We start from the raw sequence: 23224 nt of genomic DNA, 5'->3' as shown, positions 1-23224 counted from the left end.
ACCTGGACAAAAGGAACACCTATGTAAGAATGATATTCATTGACTACAGCTCAGGTTTCAACGCCATAGTGCCCTCAAAGCTCATCACTAAGCTAAGGACCCTGGGACTAAACAGCTCCCTCTGCAACTGGATCCAAGACTTCCTGACGGGCCGCCCCCAGGTGGTAAGGATAGGTAACAACACATCCGCCATGCTGATCCTCAACACGGGGGCCCCTCAGGGGTGCATGCTCAGTCCCCTCCTGTACTCCCTGTTCACTCACGACTGCACGGCCAGGCACGACTCCAACACCATCATTAAGTTAACCGATGACACAACAGTGGTAGGCCTGATCACCAACAATGACGAGACAGCCTATAGGAGGTCAGAGACCTGACCGTTTGGTGCAAGGACAACAACCTCTCCCTCAGTGTGATCAAGACAAAGGAGATGATTGTGGACTACAGGAAAAGGAGGACCGAGCATGCCGCCATTCTCATCGACGGGGCTGTAGTGGAGCAGGTTGAGAGCTTCAAGTTCCTTGGCGTCACCAAGTTCCTCCACATCAACAACAAACTAACATGGTCCAAGCACACGAGACAGTCGTGAAGAGGGCACGACAAAACCTATTCCCCCTCAGGAGATTGAAAAGATTTGACATGGGTCCTCAGATCGTCAAAAGGTTCTACAGCTGCACCATCAAGAGCATCCTCACGGGTTGCATCACTGCCTGGTATGGCAACTGCTCGGCCTCCGACCGCAAGGCACTACAGAGGGTAGTGCCTACGGCCCAGTACATCACTGGGGCCAAGCTTCCTGCCATCCAGGACCTCTCTACCAGGCGGTGTCAGAGGAAGGCCCTGAAAATTGTCAAAGACGCCAGCCACCCTAGTCAGAGACTGTTCTCTCTGCTACCGCAGGGCAAGCGGTACCGGAGCGCCAAGTCTAGGTTCAAGAGGCTTCTAAACAGCTTCTACCCCCAAGCCATAAGACTCCTGAACATCTAATCAAATAGCTACCTAAGACGATTTGCATTGCAGGGCTCTTTAACCTGCTTCTACTCTGTTATTATCTTTACATAGTCACTTTAATAACTCTACCTACATATACATAGTACCTCAATTACCTCGACTAACCGTTGCCCCCGCACATTGACTCTGTACCGGTACCCCCAGTATATAGCCTCGCTATTGTTATTTTATTTCTGCTCTGTAATTAATTTAACACTCTCTTTTATTTCTTACTTCTTTTTAAAACTGCATTGTCGGTTAAAACATTTCACTTTAAGTTCTACAGCTGTTGTATTCGGCACATGTGACAAACACAATTTGATTTGATTTGATATGATATGAAACTTCAAGTTTGCATAGCACCCTTAAAATATCATAATAATTCAGGAGTAAAATAAAGCAGACGGTCTCGTTTGCCTTCCATAAAATGAGTTTTAACATTGTGTAGTTAAATATGAATAACTTAATCACCTCTGAGTTTAAGCATTTCAAGAACCAACACCAGATCAGCCAAGCATACTTCAATATTGAAATGTGGAATACATAATGAATACCCCTGAAATATAAATGTCAATATGTCTCAGGGCTTTGCCTCTGTTAATTCCTTTTGTTTCTATGCCGGTAGACTTATAATTCATAGCAGAGATTGATATAGCTGATAAACACTGTTCTAATGATTGTTTTTTAAAATACTCACAATATGTCTTCATGGCATTTGAATGTGTCTTGAACAAATGTATCAACAAACATGGTTATGCTGTCGAGGATGTAGCTACAGCTCACTCAATCATTCCAATTTGCTTTACTGAAATGTATCACTTAGCAGAATGATTATTTCATGTTATTAGTTTGCCTTGAACTTGATTTGGGTTCGTTAAGACTGTTGCTATGGAAATGACATTGTCACTTTTGTTGTGTTGGCAGTGCACAGAGTGTTGTTCCACTAAAGCCTGTACTCTAGAGCTACTCAGAAACAAACACTTCAAGACGACTGATACAGTCTCATTTAGTTTTGTTTATTAGGATATCACAGTAGAGATGATGAAAATGCAAAGACAGAATATCACAGAATCAGAATTTTTTAACAACCTTGTCAAGATCTCATTTGTTACTTTTGTATCACAGCGTCAGCATATAGCCCTAACTATAGATACATTCATGCATCAAGATAATGACCAATACAGTTAAAATCACGCTATTTCACAGTTGAACAAAGAGTGCAATCGATAGCCATGGCTGCATAGAAATATGAGGTAATTAAGCAGCTATTAAAGCAGCTATAACATAGTTCAGTTAGTTCAACTTCATCCCCAGATACTAAAATCACATCCAGGTATAACATGCTTGCTATAGACTAACCATTGCGTCATAAAGTATATCTAAGTGCAATATTCACTACTATGTTTATTGAGCTCTGGTATGGCATGCCAGTACTTAGTTAGTTACTGAGGTGAATAACGTTTAATAATTGGCTCTACCCAAACATGGCAACTGCTCACTCGGCACAGACACCATTTCAATGTCTAGTTTTCATTTACATTTGGTTGAGTTGTCAACTAACGTGAATTCAACGTGAAATAAACACAAAATGTCACGTCATTGGATTTAAGTTCAAAATTGGGTGAAAAAAAAGACAGAATTCCCTTACGTTGATTACTTTTTGCAAATCTAACCAGTTTTCACCTTGATTCAATGTCATCACATTACATATTTTTGTTGAAATGACATGGAAACATCATTGATTCAACCAGTTTGTGCGCAGAGGCAGGTGACTGGGGGCGCAGTAAACTCAAAGGGCACCTCTGAGCAGTGCCCTGCCATGCCAGGCAAAGCTTGGGCATCATGCTGGCAACTGGCAACATTCACAGATTGATCAGGCATTAGTAGTCTGCATTAAGCTCATCATCAGTCTCTGCTAATCAGGCCTCTGAGAGAGAGGATCTCTTAATGTGCTACATTCATTACACGCAGACAGACATAGTAAATTATCTCTGTCTTTCTGTCTCTGTCTGTACTGCACACTAATTAATATGACTCTCTCCGGCTGGCACTGCTTGAAGTCGAGTGCCTCTCGCAAAGGGCCTTTTTCTCTGGAATTGAAGCCACATTGAGACCAGAACACACTGTGGAGTCTGAGACCCCATCATGCATGTGGCCTCTCTCCATGCCTCCAATAGACACATAGTCAACTATGGAGTTATTTAATGAAAGGCTTTCCAATCTTGATGTGCGTGATAAGTTATGATCAGTTGCAGTTACTAGCTAAGCCTCTCTGAGACAGTGAAAGGTGCACGGAACGCTCTCAACAAACTGGCACCTCGTTTAACACCAGACAGGAGAAATCCCACAGATAAAGATTCCGCCCCTTATTGAACAAAGCAGTTACTTTCCCTTTCTGGTGAATCCTGCAAATTAGCATGTGTTGTCAGTGATGTTTATCCATGTTGTTTAGTTAAAGCAATGGATGGAGCTATGTTGTACGGGCAGTGATCTTAACCCTCCTCTCAGTCTCTCTCTAGATGATTCTGCTGGAGGTGGTATTCATGGGGATGTCCTTGCTGCTCTTCCTTGGGCCCTGGGTCGACTTCACCACATCACCATTAACACTCTCTTCATTCGTGCGGAAGCAGTAGACCCCGTAGAGGCGGAACTTCAAGTCAGGGAAGCCCAGGTGGCGGACCCCCGGTTGGGGCCCTCCGCAGCGGGTACGTGGGTTGACGATGGGGTAGCGGATGCTTGCATCCTCCAGCCAGCCAGCTTCACAGCGGTCCAGCAGCTGGATCTTCCAGGCAGCATAGAGCTGGCCCGTCTTGGCCACCACGGAGCCATCACGAACGCACGCCTTCACTGCTTCAGAATAATTCACCTTCTTAAAGCGCTTCAGGAAATACACCTTACCTGGAGGAGAGAGGAGGGGAGAGAAGTTTGTGTTGAACGATAGTGAGTGAGTGAGTGAGTGAGTGAGTGAGTGAGTGAGTTGAGTGAGTGAGTGAATGTGAGTGTGAGTGAGTGAGTGAGTGAGGTGAGTGAGTGAGTGAGTGAGTGAGTGAGTGAGTGAGTGAGTGAGTGAGTGAGTGAGTGAGTGAGGAGTGAAGCAGTGAGTGAGTGAGTGAGTGAGTGAATGAGTGAGTGAGTGAGTGAGTGAGTGAATGAGTGAGTGAGTGAGTGAGTGAGTGAGTGAGTGATTGTAAGGGGAGTGAAAGGGGTGAGACAGAGGGTGAGGAAGATAAATTGTCAGGGGTGTGAGGGAAACAAAGAGAGAAGGAGATAGAGAGAGAACCACATGAGATAACAGCAGCAGACACCCTTAGGGGAGAGATTATGAGTTATCATAGACCAGAACAGTTTGATCCCTTGTCTGCAGAATGTGTTCCGAATCTCAAAAACCAAACATTCGTCTGGGCAGCCACTGAAAATCGACCAGCATGCAGCGGTGGTGGACAGTGCTCAAATTACTGTAAAATATTTACATTCTAATTTCATCTTGCTCTGGGAAGACTTCTCGCCAGAAGCATTTACAGTTACGGGATCATGATTGTAGAAAGTGTTAGCTCTGAAATAAGGCCGAGTTAAGTTTTTACAGAGAGGAATGAACAAGCTAACCTAGAAAACAGAGGGTCATTTTCTACCACAGAACGGCTGACAGCAGGCTTGTTTCCGTTTATTTATGTGGCTGCTGCCTGTTAGGGAGTAATATTGTCTTATAATTCCCCAAGGGCTACTGGGTAAATATCTTCCAGCTGGTCAGTGCAACAGTATCACCCACCATCGCTCCTGAAGATAGCCCACATTTCAGGCCAGACTGTCTGTTGACTGTAATTAACTCACTGGGGAGGCAATGATAAGACTGTTAGGTCTCCACTATGAAGTACCAGGTTAAAGTTCGACTATGGCTAGTGTGTTGTTCTCTTCTCTAGCTCAGATAGTTCAGCTCTTGGCAAAAAGGACTATTTTGCTTTAATGTTCAAGAAAGAATATCATTAGACGCTGTGGCCCTTTTAAGAGAGCAGAATCAAAACAGGGACTGACCCAAATCCGATGGCCTCGGGCTTAGGGGAGAGACATGCCCCTCTTCCCCCTGTGGACTCTCTGGCTGCATCGCAATACACCTCGCCTAGTCTCCTTACCAGTTGCGACCCATCATTCAGGGGAGGTGGAGACCCACATTTTTTGTTTTTGAGCCCCACATTTCTAGCAATTTTTTTTATTTTGTATTTTTTAATCCAAAAATTGGGGGGAATTAATACGTGTCACATATTAGTTTGCAAACAACGTTAAAAAAATAATTGTTAATAAAGCCACATACAAACATGGTCTCTTTTTTGCTTTCTTGAGTAAGGCAGCTCCAAAATACAGGAATTTCAGCCTAGCTCAGTGCTTTCTGTGGTGGTGATGCAGCCAGCAGAAAAAACAGAGCGTAGGTATTGGTAATGTTCTCTAGTTGCGCCATGATTAGCCCAGTGTTCTGTCACTCGTGGGGACAGTACATCACCGCCAAGTCTAAGGGTAGACCTAAAATATTTCAAGCCTCTTGGGTGCTGCCATAGAGTTACATTAGAAGTGCCCATCCAAGAAGGCTCAAGGTCATTGGCCACAGATAAAATTACGTCAATTCACGTTATATCTACAGTAGCTTTGATTGGACTGATCATGTCAACATCATACTTTCAAAATCTTAGCTAGCAGTCATTATCATGAATCAAGTCGACAATCTAGTGGCAAATCATTTTTAATCCTTGCAATATGAAGAGAAATAATGAAGAGAAATTATAGATAAAACGTATCAGTACTCATCGGCCATTGGACATAAACATTACATAACAAGTTGGAAATCACAAATTAAACAATGAGTGGTTTGGAAGTAATCAGTGACAGTGGCTAACTGCAAGCATTGCAAAGCAATCACTAGCCTGCTATTCAGTGGAGTGGCTGTGTGGTCCTAAATCAGGGATTAAGTGTCTCTTTTTCAAGTTTAAAATGATAAACATTCAACATTGGCCATGCTGTCAATGAACCTTGATTTTTTGCAGCGCCCAAAACAACTGTTAACTTCAGTGAGTTCAAGACAACTGGGAATTCCAGAAAAAAACGAGCTCCGACTGGGAAATACGTTTTGAACGGTCATCCAACTCGGAAATGTAAATCGGGAACTCAGGTCTCTTTCTAGAGCTACGACCTGAAGATCAATGACGTCATCATGATTCGACCTTGTTTTTTTCCCAAGTTCCCAGTTGTCTTGAAAGCCCCATAAATCCAGAGAATGCCAGACTTTGATGACACATTTTTCCCACGAAGGACTGCCGTGCCACCTTCCTGTTCAAGTGAGCACAGCACAACAAGGTGAGTCCAAAAATGTATTGTATGCTGCTGCATAAATTCTGTAATATGCCAGGGAGATATGTATACTGTAGCCAAGTAAGTAATACTAAGTGTATGTTGTGTAGTAAGCTGTTAGTAGCTTATAATTTGGTCTATTTACCCCTCTTAATTTCGCCTACTGTTCTGACTTGGTGTACAGGGCTCGCTCATTAATGTCTTCATCAAAATTACGAATTGCCTCTTATCTGCTTGTCGTCCCCTTATGCCATAATTTGTACATCTCAATTGTCATTAGAAACCACATTTGTTTAAGCAAGTCAGCCAGCTATGTTTTTTTAAAGGCAGTAAATGAGGCTGAAAGAACTGTTTCGCTGCCAGACAAGGCTCCGCTGATAGCGAGGTGTAGCAGTGGTAAGATGTTGGGACAGCTTTATGTAGGCCCTAACAGTTTGTGGGCACCGTTTGTCACCGTTGTAGTATACAATATTCACGTATTGTTTAGTTTTATGTTGTGTAGTGGCGGTGCTGCATGCATCCCACTTTGTTTTTTGTTTTATTGCCCCACCAAGATTTACATGCTTCATCCACACAGACCTGAAAACACTGTATAGTCAGAGCAGAGGCAATATGGTGGAAAGATATCTGGGGAATCTACACGTCACCTATCAATGTTCACATATCTCATCTTTTCAAGGAAAGAAAGCCCACACATCCCCACACTCACCATTGAGGTTGGAGGTGAAACAGAAGGCATCATAGCGCTCATCCTCTTTGTGTCTGTAGCCGTAGTTGCGTACCCCTGCGGCGGTGTCCTTGCGGCCACACTGGTCCCGGGAGTGGGAGATGGGGTACTGGACGGAGCCATCCTCCAGCCAGCCAGCGTTGCACCAGTCCAGTCCATCCAGCCAGGCCTTGTGGAGCTGGGCATGGGAGGCCAGGATAGCATCCTGCTCCTTACACACGTCCTCAGCCTGGTGGTAGTTGAGCTTGTAGCGCCCCACCCGGGGATAGTAGGGGAACACCACACCTGGTGGAAAGAGAGAGAGAGAGATACTGAACTAGGAGTACAAGCTAACATTTTGATTTTTTTAAAGACGTTCATAACATGGATTATTTATCTATTTTATTTAGAATTTCTGGACCCCTTTAGGTATAAAAATATATATTATTTGATAGAATATTGAATTTGCCCTTTACTACTATAGCCCATAGAAACGCATTGAATAACACATTCATAAATGCAAAAAAAGACAGTCCCCAAAAAAATCATAGGTAATTAGGTTTTGAAGTGTCTGTCCTATATCTAGGAGAAAACTCAGGATATATTTTAGTTTATTTTGACACATATTTAACACCTTATTTTTGCCGGCACAAAACTGCCTACATACTTTCATTCATTTGTTTGGCTTACCTTCACACGAGTACCGTGACCTTCAAACGAGAGTATGACTACCACAGAGTGGTCATATTCGTTTGTAGGCCAAACCGTTTGGATGCTACAGACTTTTTTTTGAGAGAACCCAATTTCGAGATGTCTCATGGTCTGAAAAACACTGGTGTAGCTCGGCCATCTTCCACCGTAGATGCGGAAAGCCGAGATACCGTTCAAATGTTTGGGGTCACTTAGAAATGTCCTTGTTTTTGAAAGAAAATGGCAGAAAGAAACGGCAGATTTTTATGGAATATCTACATAGGCATACAGAGGCCCATTATCAGCAACCATCACTCCTGTGTTCCAATGGCACTTTGTGTTAGCTAATCCAAGTTTATCATTTTAAAAGGCTAAATGATCATAAGAAAACCCTTTTGCAATTATGTTAGCACAGCTGAAAACTATTGTGCTGATTTAAAAAAGCAATAAAACTGGCCTTCTTTAGACCAGTTGAGTATCTGGAGCATCAGCATTTGTGGGTTCGATTACAGCCTCAAAATGGCCAGAAACAAAGAACTTTCTTCTGAAACTCGTCAGTATATTCTTGTTCTGAGAAATTAAAGCTATTCCATGCGAGAAATTGCTAAAAAATTTAAGATCTCGTACAACGCTGTGTACTACTCCCTTCACAGAACTGCGCAGACTGGCTCTAACCAGAATAGAGGAGTGGGAGGCCCTGGTGCACAACTGAGCAAGAGGACAAGTACAGTAGAGTGTCTAGTTTGGGAAACAGACGACTCACAAGTCCTCAACTGGCAGCTTCATTAAATAGTACCCGCAAAACACCAGTCTCAACGTCAACAGTGAAGAGGCAACTTCGTGATGCTGGCCTTCTATGCAGAGTTGAAAAGAAAAAGCCATATCTCAGACTCCCCAATAAAAATAAAAGATTAAGATGGGCAAAAGAACACAGACACTGGACAGAGGAAGATTGGAAAAAAGTGTTATGGACAGACAAATCTAAATTTGAGGTGTTCGGATCACAAAGAAGAACATTTGTGAGACTAAGAAAAAATGAAAATATGCTGGAGGAGTGCATGACACCATCTGTCAAGCATGGTGGAGGCAATGTGATGGTCTGGGGGTGCTTTGGTGGTGGTAAAGTGAGAGATTTATACAGGGTAAAAGGGATCTCGAAGAAGGAAGGCTATCACTCCATTTTGCAACGCCATGCCATCCCCTGTGGACTGAGTTTAATTGGAGCCAATTTCCTCCTACAACAGGACAAGGACCCAAAGCACAGCTCCAAACTATGCAATAACTATTTAGGGAAGAAGCAGTCAGCTGGTATTCTGTCTATAATGGAGTGGCCAGAACAGTCACCGGATCTCAACCCTATTGAGCTGTTGTGAGAGCAGCTTGACCGTATGGAACGTAGTGCCAATCAAGCCAATCCAACTTGCATGGGGTGAAATCTCTTCAGATTACCTCAACAAATTGACAACTAGAATGCCAAAGGTCCGCAAGGCTGTAATTGCTGCAAATGGAGGATTCTTTGACGAAAGCAAAGTTTGAAGGACACAATTATTATTTCAATTAGAAATAATTAATAACAATCGGTAATCTGCATTTTTGGACACCGATTATGGCCGATTACATTGCACTCCACGAGGAGACTGCGTGGCAGGCTGACTACCTGTTATGCGAGTGCAGCAAGGAGCCAAGGTAAGTTGCTAGCTAGCATTAAACTTATCTTATAAAAAACAATCAATCTTAACATAATCACTAGTTAACTACACATGGTTGATGATATTACTAGTTTATCTAGCTTGTCCTGCGTTGCATATAATCGATGCGGTGCCTGTTAATTTATCATCGAATCACAGCCTACTTCGTAACGGATGATGATTTAACAAGCGCATTCGCGAAAAAAGCACTGTCGTTGCACCAATGTGTACCTAACCATAAACATCCATGCCTTTCTTAAAATCAATACACAAGTATATATTTTTAAACCTGCATATTTAGTTAATATTGCCTGCTAACATGAATTTCTTTTAACTAGGGAAATTGTCACTTCTCTTGCGTTCTGTGCAAGCAGAGTCAGGGTATATGCAGCAGTTTGGGCTGCCTGGCTCGTTGCGAACTGTGTGAAGACCATTTCTTCCTAACAAAGACAGTAATTAATTTGCCAGAATTGTACATAATTATGACATAACATTGAAGGTTGTGCAATGTAACAGTAATATTTACTCTTATGGATGCCACCCGTTCGATAAAATACGGAGCGGTTCCGTATTTCACTGAAAGAATATACGTTTTGTTTTCGAAATGATAGTTTCCGGATTTGACCATATTAATGACCTAAGGCTCGTATTTCTGTGTGTTATTATATTATTAGTAAGTCTATGATTTGATATTTGATAGAGCAGTCTGACAGAGCGGTGGTAGGCAGCAGCAGGCTCGTAAGCATTCATTCAAACAGCACTTTCCTGCATTTCTTGCCAGCAGCTCTTCGCTGTGCTTCAAGCATTGCGCTGTTTATGACTTCAAGCCTATCAACTCCCGAGATTAGGCTGGCAATACTATAGTGCCTATGAACATCCAATAGTCAAAGGTAAATGAAATACAAATGGTATGGAGAGAAAAAGTCCTATAATTCCTATAATAACTACAACCTAAAACTTCTTACCTGGGAATATTGAAAACTCATGTTAAAAGGAACCATCAGCTTTCATATGTTCTCATGTTCTGAGCAAGGAACTTAAACGTTAGCTTTTTTACATGGCAAATATTGCACTTTTACGTTCTTATCCAACACTTTGTTTTTGCATTATTTAAACCAAATTGAACATGTTTCATTATTTATTTGAGACTAAATAGATTTTAATGATGTATTATATTAAGTTAAAATAAAAGTGTTCATTCAGTTTTGTTGTAATTGTCATTATTACAAATATATATATAAAAATTGGCCGATTAATCGGTATCAGCTTTTTTTGGTCCTCCAATAATCGGTATCGGTATCGGCGTTGAAAAATCATAATCGGTCAACCTCTAATCAATAGACTCTTAAGGATTAACATTACATGGGAATATATCATGTTTAGAATGAGTATGTGTGTGTATGTGCTAAGGTGTGGAGAATCAGAGCAGGAGGTCAGTCCAGTGTTCAGCAGTCTGATGGCTTGTAGATAGAAACTGTCTCTGAGTCTGTTGGTAAGGAAGTGAGCAGCTCATGGCTGGGGTGTTCGGAAACCTGGTAAATAATGCTATGTAACTGTATGTCTCGAATTAGAACAATATTTAACATTCTAAAAGTTGGCCCAACTCTCTAAATACATGGCTCTGAACCCATCTAACCCTTCAACCTTAACCTCTGACCTTCAAGATCGAGGTTGACGAATCCCGTATCATCCTCCATGTCGTTGGTGACCTCACACTCGTAGCGTCCGTAGTCCTCCAAGGTGACGTTGTGGATGATGACCGAGGCGTCCCCCGGTCCGTTTTGCTCCAGGGACACACGACCCCGATACGACCCGAACAACCTCTGCTGGAGGCCCAGTGCAACGAACACATCCTCAAACACCAGCGCGTCCGTCACCTTGGTCCACTTGATGCGGATGCGGTTGGGGTCGGAGCTCTCGGGTTCGTGGTGGTAGCGGCAGGGCAGGGTGATGGAGCCTCCCCGGTGGGTGATCACTTTACCGGGGGCGGTCTGAACAATCACTGCCCCAGTGTCATCCTCTGGACGCAGAGAGGGGGAGTAGAGGAACAGGAATGGTCAGAACAGGCAAGGTTGTGGGGGACTTACAGTATGTTTATCAATGATCTGATGCACCAGTACTTTACTTTCAAAATTTCTCATAGTGTGATGATCTACAGTATATAGGGACATTATTACTGTTAAAGTTATGGGAACCAACCAAACTTTAGTTAGAAGGTCATGATGGTGAAAGTGTATATAATTAGATAGCTTGTTGTTTCCCCGGTGGGAGCCAATGGGCTGAGGAGACGTGTCACCTGAGAGACGTGTGTTTCATCATCAGCACGAGGTCCCAGCATGCCTTGTTCTGTGCCTTGTTCTGTGTCACTGGCACTGCCTATTACATCATAGTTCTTTTTAGGCCAGCTGAATCCCCAAGGCCTAAGCTGTGTTTCATTCCAGAAAGTGTTTGACTCCCTACATCTACACCCGTGTTCACTCCACTTCGCAAATCTAATAGGACTGGAAATCAATATGACGCGTAGGGGGAGCTATGACTTACACCTACCCAGTTGTCTCAGATTTGTGAGGGGTAGTGAATGACAGCAGTGGGTAGGAGACAACTTTATTTGAAATGGAATGTACAAGCAGCTCTGGTTTGCGTCATTGGCAGCCAGGCCGTCTCCTAGGCTTTGTGACAGTGCTCTTCTCTGAGGGTTACTGAGCAACACAGCTGACTGATTCTCATTCTAAGAGTCTGCTTATTGTGAACAGATCACAAAGCCTACAATTAGCCATGACAGCTGGTTATAATGACTGTGAGCTGGGAACTCTGCACTCTGAAATGTTTGTAACCGACCGTTGAGCTTTGAGACCTGTTTTACAGAATACATTCAAACATAAATCTAGGTTGGGACTTCAGGCGTGAATAGAGATGTATCCAGGTGGAGGCATACTGTTTATAACATAATAATAACATTATATTTAAGAAGGACAGGTGATGATAACAAGGTGATATTGTAGCTGGTGGCCAGTACAGCATCATCAAGTTCCCAATCAGGCTGAACACAGCTTCTTCGCAGCGTTGATAGAGACTGTTCTAAGTCCAAATCAACAACATCTGCTGGAATATGAAGTGGATGGAATTTAGCAACATTTTCCTGATAATATGACTCCTACCTCATTCTACATGAAACAGAAATTCCATTTTCTACAGTTGACTGCCAATAATCCTGGAGGAGAGATAAAGTTTTGCGACTCACTTATTTTGAGACCCAGACAGCTGCTCTTTTATTCTCCCCTTGGAATGTCAAAAAATCATTCTCATTACAATGATGCAACATGTGTGGGATGGGGACAGAGAGAAGGGGAGATCTTACCGAGTACATGAACAACTTTCCTCCTTCCCTTCTCAGCATCGGTAGGGAGGGAGGTCGCATAGAGGCCAAAGATTAGGACCAAGCAGGTCACTGTCCCCAAGGACAGGGGCTGTGAGGAGAGCTGCAAGGGAGGCAGGGAAGGACCAATCAGTGAAGTTCCAGTTATTGAGTATCCAATGGTGCTGCTAGCCATTCCTAAGCTCTAATATGGCTAGCCTATAAACAAATCAAATTAAAGTTTATTCGTCACGTACACAGTTTACCAATGTTAGAGCAGGTGCAGTGAAATGCTTAAGTTACTAGCGCCTAACAATGGAGTATAATGTCAATCAAGAAATGTCGGAACGAAACTAATTAACAACCCAAATAGCAATGTAACAGTAATCCAAATGAAATCTATACATACATCGGATTAATTTACACAAGATATGGTGCCTTCGGAAACTATTCAGACCCCTTGACTTTTTCCACATTTTGTTACGTTACAGCCTTATTCTAAAATGGATTAAATTAAACAAATTCCTGAGCAATCTACACACAATACCCCATAATGACAAAGTGAAAACAGGGTATTCAGGCCCTTTGCTGTGAGACTCGAAATTGATCTCAGGTGCATCCTATTTCCATAGATTATCCTTGAGATGTTTCACCAACTGATGTAAATTCAATTGATTGGACATGATTTGGAAAGGCACACACCTGTCTATATAAGGTCCCACAGTTGACAGTGCATGTCAGAGCTATAAACCAAGCCATGAGGTCGAAGGAATTGTCCGTAGAGCTCCAAGACAGGATTGTGTCCAGGCTGAGATCTGGAGAAGGGTACTAAAAAATGTGCTGCAGCATTGAAGATCCCCAAGAACACAATGGCCTCCAGGCGGTGTCAGAGGAAGGCCCTAAAAATTGTCAAAGACCCCAGCCACCCCAGTCATAGACTGTTCTCTCTACTAATGCATGGCAAGCGGTACCGGAGTGCCAAGTCTAGGACAAAAAGGCTTCTCAACAGTTTTTACCCCCAAGCCATAAGACTCCTGAACAGGTAATCAAATGGCTACCCGGACTATTTGCATTGTGTGCCCCCCCAACCCCTCTTTTACGCTGATGCTACTCTCTGTTTATCATTTATGCATTGGCTAACCAGGCTATCTGCATTGTGTCCCGCCACCCACCACCCGCCAACCCCTCTTTTACGCTACTGCTACTCTCTGTTCATCATATATGCATAGTCACTTTAACCATATCTACATGTACATACTACCTCAATCAGCCTGACTAACCGGTGTCTGTATGTAGCCTCGCTACTTTTATAGCCTCGCTACTGTATATAGCCTGTCTTTTTACTGTTGTTTTATTTCTTTACTTACCTATTGTTCACCCAATACCTTTTTTGCACTATTGGTTAGAGCCTGTAAGTAAGCATTTCACTGTAAGGTCTACACCTGTTGTATTCGGCGCACGTGACAAATAAACTTCGATTTGATTCTTAAATAGAAGAAGTTCGGAACCACAAAGAATCTTCCTAGAGCTGGCCGCCCAGCCAAACATGTCAGCCCGCTTGGAGTTTGCCAAAGGGCACCTAAAGACTCTCAGACCATAAGAAACAAGATTATCTGGTCTGATGAAACCAAGATTGAACTCTTTGGCCTGAATGCCAAGTTTCACGTCTGGAGAAAACCTGGCACCATCCCTACGGTGAAGCATGGTGGTGGCAGCATGCTGTGGGGATGTTTTTCAGTGGCAGGGACTGGGAGACTAGTCAGGATCGAGGCAAAGATGAAGGGAGCAAAGTATAGAGAGATTGATGAAAACCTGCTCCAGAGCGCTCAGGACCTCAGACTGTGGCGAAGGTTCACCTTCCAACAGGACAATGGCCCTAAGCACACAGCCAAGACCACACAGGAGTGGATTCAGGACAAGTCTCTGAATGACCTTGAGTGGCCCAGCCAGAGCCCGAACTTGAACCCGATCAAACATCTCTGGCGAGACCTGACAATAGCTGTGCAGCAACGCACTCCATCCAACCTGACAGACCTTGAGAGGATCTGCAGAGAAGAATGGGAGAAACTCCCCAAATACAGGTGTCCCAAGCTTGTAGCGTCATACCCAAGAAGACTCAAGGGTGTAATTGCTGCCAAAGGTGCTTCAACAAAGTACTGAGTAAAAGGTCTGAATACTTATGTACATTTACATTTACATTTAAGTCATTTAGCAGACGCTCTTATCCAGAGCGACTTACAAATTGGTATAAACGTAATTGTCACACCCTGACCTTAGTTATCTTTGTTTTCTTTATTATTTCGGTTAGGTCAGGGTGTGACAAGGGTGGTATGGGTGTTTTGACTTGTCTAGGGTTTTTTGTATATCTATGGGGTTTTGGTATTGTCTAGGTAAATGTAGGTCTATGGTGGCCTGAATTGGTTCCCAATCAGAGACAGCTGTTTATCGTTGTCTCTGATTGGGGATCCTATTTAGGTTGCCATTTTCCATTTTGGTTTTGTGGGTTATTGTCAATGTGTAGTTGCATGTCAGCACTCGTGTTTATAGCGTCACGTTCGTTTTGTTATTTGTGTTAGTTTGTTTAGTGTTCTTTGTTTAAATAAAGAAGAATGTATTCATCTCACGCTGCACCTTGGTCTCCTCGTTATGACGAACGTGACAGTAATATTTCATTTTTTTCTTTTTAATAAATTAGCAACAATTTCTAGAAATCATTATGGGTTATTGTGTGTAGATTGATGAGGGGGGGAAACTATTTAATACATTTTTGAATACGGCTGTAACGTAACAAAATGTGGAAAAAGTCAAGGGGTCTGAATACTTTCCAAAGGCACTGTATACTAAAAATGATATGTACAGCAGTATATTAGAGTAAGTTATGTCATTAATTCAGTATATAAATAAGAGGTGTATAAAAAGTGTATAAAAAGTGTAAAATGCAATGTACATTAGTATAAATATTAGAATACAGTATTTAAATACAAAGTTTTAAAAAACATGACAGAGTCTAAAATATATACAGCTATGGTAGACAGCATTCAAAGATTTAAGAGTAGTGGTTGCTGCATTCCGATAAACGGTGTCACCATAGTCAAGAACTAGTAGGGAAATTGACCGTACAATCTGCTTCCTGCTGTTTAGGGAGAGGCATGATCTATTTCTACACTGAACAAAAATATAAATGGAACAAGATTTTACTGAGTTGCAGTTCATAATCAGTCAATTGAAATAAATGCATTAGATATACAGATATACATCTTTTGGTCACAGATACCTTAAAAAAAGTAGGGGCGTGGATCAGAAAACCAGTCGGTATCTGGTGTGGCCACAATTTGCCTCATTCAGCTTGACACATCTCCTTTGCATAGAGTTGATCAGGCTGTTGATTGTGGAATGTTGGCCCAGTCCTCTTCAATGGCTGTGCGAAGTTGCTGAATATTGGTGGGAACTGGAACACGTTGTCGTACACGTCAATCCAGAGCATCCCAAACATGCTCAATGGGTGGTGACATGTCTGGTGAGTATGCAGGCCATGGAAGAACTGGGACATTTTCAGCTTCCAGGAATTGTGTACAGATCCTTGCAACATGGGGCCATGCATTATCATGCTGAAACATGAGGTGATGGCGGCAGATGAATGGCACAACAATGGGCCTCAGGATCTCGTCACGGTGTCTCTGTGCATTCAAATTGCCATCAATAAAATGCAATTGTGTTCATTGCCTGCCCATTGAATAAACCCACCACCACGGGACACTCTGTTCACATCATTGACATCAGCAAACCGCTCACCCACACAACACCATTCCACATGGTTGTGAGGCCAGTTGGACTTATTGCTGATGTACATTCTTTAACATTCAATTCTCTGGCAACAGCTCAGGTGGACATTCCTGCAGTCAGCATGCCAATTGCACGCTCCCTCAAAACTTGAGACATCTGTAGCGTTGTGTTGTGTGACAAAACTGCTCATTTTAGAGTGGCCTTTATTGTCCCCAGTACAAGGTGCACCTGTGTAATGATCATGCTGTTTAATCAGCTTCTTGATATGCCACACTTGTCCACTAGGTAGTGTTTAGAGTGTTGGACTAGTAACCGTGTTGGACTAGTAACCGAAAGGTTGCAAGATCGAATCCCCGAGCTGACAAGGTAAAAATCTGTTGTTCTACTGTTCCTAGGCCGTCATTGAAAATAAGAATTTGTTCTTAACTGACTTGCCTAGTTAAATAAAGGTAAAATAAAAAAAGTATTTGGCAAAGGAGAATGTGCACAACATTTTACAGAAATAATATTTTTGTGCATATGGAACATTTCAGAGATCGTTTATTTCAGCTCATGAAACATGGGACATGTTGCTTTTATATTTTTGTTCAGTGTAAATATATGTGTATATGAATAGTGTGTATAGACAGTATGTGAATAGAAAAGGTGTGTACAGCAGTAGTTATATAGGATGAGCCATGACTAGAATATAGTTGAAGTCGGAAGTTTACATAAACCTTAGCCAAATACATTTAAACTCAGTTTTTCACAATTCCTGACATTTAATCCTAGTAAAAATTCCCTATCTTAGCTCAGTCACCACTTTATTTTAAGAATGTGAAATGTCAGAATAATAGTAAAGAGAATTATTTCTTTCATCACATTCCCAGTGGGTCAGAAGTTTACATACACTCAATTAGTATTTGGTAGTATTGCCTTTAAATTGTTTAACTTGGGTCAAACGTTTTGGGTAGCCTTCCACAAGCTTCCCACAATAAGTTGGGTGAATTTTGGCCCATTCCTCCTGACAGAGCTGGTGTAATTGAGTCAGGTTTGTAGGCCTCCTTGCTCGCACACGCTTTTTCAGTTCTGCCCACAAATTTTCGATAGGATTGAGGTCAGGGCTTTGTGATGGCCACTCCAATACCTTGACTTTGTTGTCCTTAAGCCATTTTGCCACAACTTTGGAAGTATGTATGGACTCATTGTCCATTTGGAAGACCCATTTACGACCAAGCTTTAACTTCCTGACTGATGTCTTGGGATGTTGCTTCAATATATTCACATAATTTTCCATCCACATGAAGCCATCTATTTTGTGAAGTGCACCAGTCCCTCCTGCAGCAAAGCACCCCCACAACATGATGCTGCAACCCCCGTGCTCAAGGTTGAGATGGTGTTCTTCGGCTTGTAAGCCTCCCCCTTTTCCCTCCAAACATAAAGATGGTCATTATGGCCAAACAGTTCTATTTTTGTTTCATCAGACAAGAGGACATTTCTCCACAAAGTACAATATTTGTCCCCATGTGCAGTTGCAAACCGTAGTCTGGCTTTTTTATGGCGGTTTTGGAGCAGTGGCTTCTTCTTTGCTGAGCGGCCTTTCAGGTTATGTCGACATAGAATCTTTTGTACCTGTTTCCTCCAGCATCTTCACACGGTCCTTTGCTGTTGTTCTGGGATTGATTTGCACTTTTCGCAACAAAGTTCGTTAATCTCTAGGAGACAGAACTTGTCTCCTTCCTGAGCGGTATGACGGCCATGGTGTTTATACTTGCGTACTGTTGTTTGTACTGATGAACGTAGTACCTTCAGGCATTTGTAAATTTCTCCCAAGGTTGAACCAGACTTGTGGAGGTCTACAATTGTTTTCTGAGGTCTTGGCTGATTTCTTTAGATTTCCCATGATGTCAAGCAAAGAGGCACTGTGTTTGAAGGTAGGCCTTGAAATACAACCACAGGTACACCTCCAATTTACTCAAATGATGTCAATTAGCCTATCAGAAGCTTCGAAAGCCATGACATCATTTTCTGGAACGTTCCAAGCTGTTTAAAGGCACTGTCAACTTCGTGTATGTAAACTTCTGACCCACTGGAATTGTGATACAGTGAGTTATCAGTGAAATAATCTGTCTGTAAACAATTTTTGGAAAAATTACTTGTGTCGTGCACAAAGTAGATGTCCTAACCGACTTGCCAAAACTATAGTTTGTTAACAAGAAATTTGTGGAGTGGTTGAAAAACGTGATTTAATGACTCCAACCTAAGTGTATGTAAACTTCCGACTTCAACTGTATCTATAAAGTGGGTAAAACAGTATGTAAACAATATTAAAGTGATTAGTGTTCAATGATGCTATGTACATAGAGCGGCATTCTCTAGTCTTAGGGTTAGGCGTCCCGCCAGCGGGACCCCTGTTAACAACTTCCGGTAAAATTGGATGGCCGCAATTCAAATAAATAATCATAAATTATGGATATTAAACAATTAGGTACATACAAGTGCCATATATCGGTTAAAATCTTAAATCCAACTGCATTGTCCGATTTACAATAGGCTTTACAGCGAATGCATGCCATGCAATTGTTTGAGGAAGGCACCCCACATCAAAATATTTTTCATAAATTCACAAATTGCGATTAAATATTCACTTACTTTTTGAAAATCTTCCTCTGATTTGCAATCCAAAGGCTCCCAGCTACAACATGTAGTGTCGTTTTGTTAGATAAAATCCTTCTTTATATCCCAAAAAGTACATTTAGTTGGCGCCATCGATTTGAGTAATCCTAAAAACTACACATAAACTTTGTTTCAACAAGTCAAAATACATTTCTATTTATTCCTCAGGTACCTTAAAATGTAATTAAACTGAAATTATTCTTAAGGAAAGAAGTATGTTCAATAGGAGAGCAAATACGCTCGAACACGGATTTCCAAACTGGTGTCGTCATACTAAAACTCATATTTCTTCTTCAGTATTCAAGTTACAAGCCTGAAACCTTGAACAAAGACTGTTGACATCTAGTGGAAGCCATAGGAATTGCAATATGGGAGCTGGAATTGCATATGCCCCTATGCTTTCCATTGTAAGAGCATGGGCTCTCAAAAAAAACTATTCTGTTTGTTTTTTCTTTGGATTTTCTCCTGCCATATCAATTGTCTTATAGTCTTATACATTATTTTAACATTTATACAAACTTCAACGTGTTTTCTATCCAATGGTACCAATTGTATGCATATCCTAGCTTCTGGGCTTAAGTAACAGGCAGTTGACACGCCCCGTTGATGTGGATGGTGTCGTGCTCTATCTGCTGTCTCCTGTAGTCCACCATCAGCTTCTTTGTTTTGTTGACGTTGAGGGTGAAGTTATTTTCCTTACACCACTCTGCATGTTGTTTAGGGTATGTGTGTCTCAGTTGGTAGGGCATTGTGCTTGTAACACCAGGATTGTGGGTTTGATTCCCATGGGGGACTAGTACAAAAATGTATGCACTCACTACTGCAGGTCGTATTGTAAATTTGTATTACTATGACATCAGCTGCTACATCATGAGAGTGCAGTTTGCCATGTGATAGCAACGAGGGAAAGGGGCCTGTAATGTTAACTCCCTTGGCACCAGCCTATGTTAGAATTCCATGAGAAAGGGCGAGGAGCTGTAGCTGCTCAATAAAGTTACTCAGAAATGGTATCACACAGGGGGGGTGTATGTTGGATTAAAGTGCAACTGTAGTCTACACCTGTATGGAGACAACCCACTAGGCACATATGTCAGTTCAACATTTAGTTTTGATTTACTTTTGGTTGCGTTGTTAACTAACGTGAGTGAATTCAACCAATATGTCACCCTGTATTGGACAATATGTCACCCTGTAATTGGTTAAAAGTTATCTTATATGACTTTATTGAAATCCAATCCGTTTTCCATGTTGATTCAACATGTATTTTTTGGGGTTGAAATGACGTCGAAAATAAAAATAAGGTTTTGTCCAGTGGGAATGTCAGAGCCCCGCCCCCATATGTTTAGATGTAAAATATATATATATATATAAGTTAACATTAATAGCATTCATGTGATAAAGGGTTGTTATTGCAGCAAGTTTCTTTACAGACACCTCTGCAATATTATACATTTTAATTGCCTATAATAGGAACATGGAAATATGCTGCTGACCACATTGTAAACAAATAACCTGACCACGCTCCTTGATCCTCTCATCTGCACTGTACTGCACTGCTACAGTAATCTTTAAGGTTACTGTACAGAAATATCCCATGCAGTAAGAAAAAAGACTGCATGATGCCCAGACACAGAGCCAACCCATCCCGCCACATTAGAAGACTTACCATTATCTCTTCAAGAATACTGTCTGTCTGAAGTTAGATAGACCGTGTGTCGTTTGTTCCAGCTGGGCTGTTATTGATATGGTGCAGTACTTGACTCATAGCTCTCTATCCTGCAGTTAGCCTGCCGTGTCCTGTCGTATTGCTGTTTGATTTTGGCAGTGCAGGGGAACTGCTGACTCTGTGCAGGACTGGGCTAGTTGGGCTGTTCCGCAGTTCACACAATTTCAGCACAATGTGAATCACTATAAGAGCGCACCAGAATGTGTAAATCAGCGAAAGTAACAGGGAACAACTGAACTGCTATATTGTTGCATTTGCTGATTGCTGTTAGTGCATGATGATACGTTGTGCCAGTAGGAAGGCTACAATGTTTCAGTAGAAGCAGTAACGTTAAACCTCCTTAAACTAATAACGTATCAATGCTTGCCATCAACGAAAGAAAACATTGTGCAGGGCGTAATGTAGTATAATGTTAATAGCAAATTCAACCGTACACTAAACACAAGACACACATTTTTTATTTCAGAGTGTGGATTTGTGTGCATGTAGTTATTATAGCCTATAATTTACAGCAGTACTAGTAGGCTGGCAAACATTGAACGCTGGTAGGGAGTAAAAGACACTATATGCTATATATATTTAACTGGAGCTTTCTAAGCGCACTGGGGAATTAGCTCAAATGGTAGAGCGCTCGCTTAGCATGCGAGAGGTAGCGGGATCGATGCCCGCATTCTCCAACACATTTTTATTGGCCCATATGTCTCAAGAAAGCATTTTAGAAAGGAGGACATAAATTATACTGTTACGATGGTGCTCCTTTTAACTATAAAAGCATTTTTGAGAATGAGAACGACATTTCTCGAGTCAGGTTCATGCCAAATTACATTATAGGAATTGCTTTTGATTGTCATGTAACATTTTATTTCTGGCAGGTGTCTGTAGGAGACAATATAGAGTCCAGTTTAAATAATCTGACCAGCATGGCCTCTGTCCTCTTCACACCTACTAATATTGATACAGACCCAGCAAAGTGTGAATTGCTATATTGCAGTGTTCAGCCCCTCTCTACCATCAAGGTAAAGGCAGACCGCAAGTCTCCTGGGGTCTCAGGCTGTACAGCTGAGCAGACATCTGCACATATTCCCAGTGGCTCCTCTGAATAGATGGAGCTGTTGTGATAGGGGCCGGATTTGATTTAGGTCTGTCACAGAGTGCAAGCAGGCCGTTTGTTTTTCATTGCCATACATCAGCATGTAAAAGCTGCTGAGGGAGAATTAATTAGATTATCCTGTGTGTGAGTGTGCATGTCACTCAGATAAGAGGCCACTTAGTTACTGAAGAGACGGAGGTGAAGAGTGTGTTTACAGACCTTTTTTTATAACACATTATCACTGTGTTGAATATTAATGCTGCACACCCTCTCTGTAGCAAGGGAACATCCATCTAATGTAACAGAGAGGGCGTCCATTATTGTTTGTGTTTTGAGAGAACATGGCTTTTTCTATACGGTTTCATGTTATCATCCACTATGAATGTATACAGTATGTAAATATAATTACATTAATGTTTGGGAATGTTGACAGTGATAGATGTCCTTTGAATCTACAGCCAAATATCAAAATAGGTTATACATTTGATAGAGACAATATGAAGTAACTGCAAAACTTTTTACCTTTGGTTTCAAGTTGAATGGGATATCAACTGTAATTCCTTCTCTGTTGTGTTGAGTGTTTGTGTGTCAAAATACAAATAGGCAATCCACCTGGGCTTCATTCGAGATCTTTTTATATCAGAAGAGCAATGGGCCACCTGCACAGAGAATAGCTAGAACAGAATGACATCACTTAGGGAGAGAAGAGAGGAAGGGACAAACCTGGTTCCATAGGTTTATAGCATTAGCCATGATGACAAGTAACTGGATAGTCAGATAGTCATGATAAAAATGATAAAGCACATACACATACAGATTTGGGATCAGGCTAGCGAGTAGAGCTAGCGTCATGAAGGCACTGCCACAGAGGAGAAATAAAATGACAAACAAACAGCCGTCTGGTATACCTAGCCTGAGAGAGTGACTTTCTTTCCAAAGGGCAGGCAGACACGACAATGATCTGTGTTCCACTAGGGTTGAGTGATGAGGACTCATGTTGAATGAGATGTACGTCCACAAAAACACACCCTGACTGGTGGGCCAATCAGCCCCGGCTGATGAAAAGTAGCAGCAGATGAATGAACACCACTCAGACACTTGTTCTCACTGGGGGGGGGGGGGGGGGGGGGGGGGGGGGGATGTTAGCCCTCCCCTTCTTTCTCTCTCCCTGGTGCTTGAATTTGATCTTGTCCGACTTTGTTTGTCA

General features: G+C 42.0%; 1 protein-coding gene and 1 non-coding gene across 2 annotated transcripts; one reads left to right on the top strand and one right to left on the bottom strand.

The window, feature by feature from the left end:
- Positions 1–1992: 1992 nt before the first annotated feature.
- On the bottom strand, positions 1993–21045 carry LOC111975422 (hyaluronan and proteoglycan link protein 4). Its single transcript, XM_024003694.2, has 5 exons — positions 20868–21045; positions 12767–12887; positions 11066–11428; positions 7034–7336; positions 1993–3888 (listed from the first exon to the last, which is right to left on the bottom strand). Exons 1-5 carry the CDS (start codon positions 20868–20870, stop codon positions 3506–3508), a joined length of 1173 nt encoding a protein of 390 aa, XP_023859462.1. The 5' UTR covers positions 20871–21045; the 3' UTR covers positions 1993–3505.
- Positions 21046–21531: 486 nt separating this feature from the next.
- Positions 21532–21604, top strand: trnaa-agc (transfer RNA alanine (anticodon AGC)). The gene has a single exon. It is a non-coding gene; the product is annotated as a tRNA-Ala (tRNA).
- Positions 21605–23224: the final 1620 nt, after the last annotated feature.

Source organism: Salvelinus sp. IW2-2015, linkage group LG16 (assembly GCF_002910315.2).
Source record: "Salvelinus sp. IW2-2015 linkage group LG16, ASM291031v2, whole genome shotgun sequence".
Classification (NCBI taxonomy): Eukaryota; Metazoa; Chordata; class Actinopteri; order Salmoniformes; family Salmonidae; genus Salvelinus; species Salvelinus sp. IW2-2015.
The sequence above is the reverse complement of the archived record's forward strand: the minus strand, read 5'-3'. Positions and strand labels throughout refer to the sequence as shown.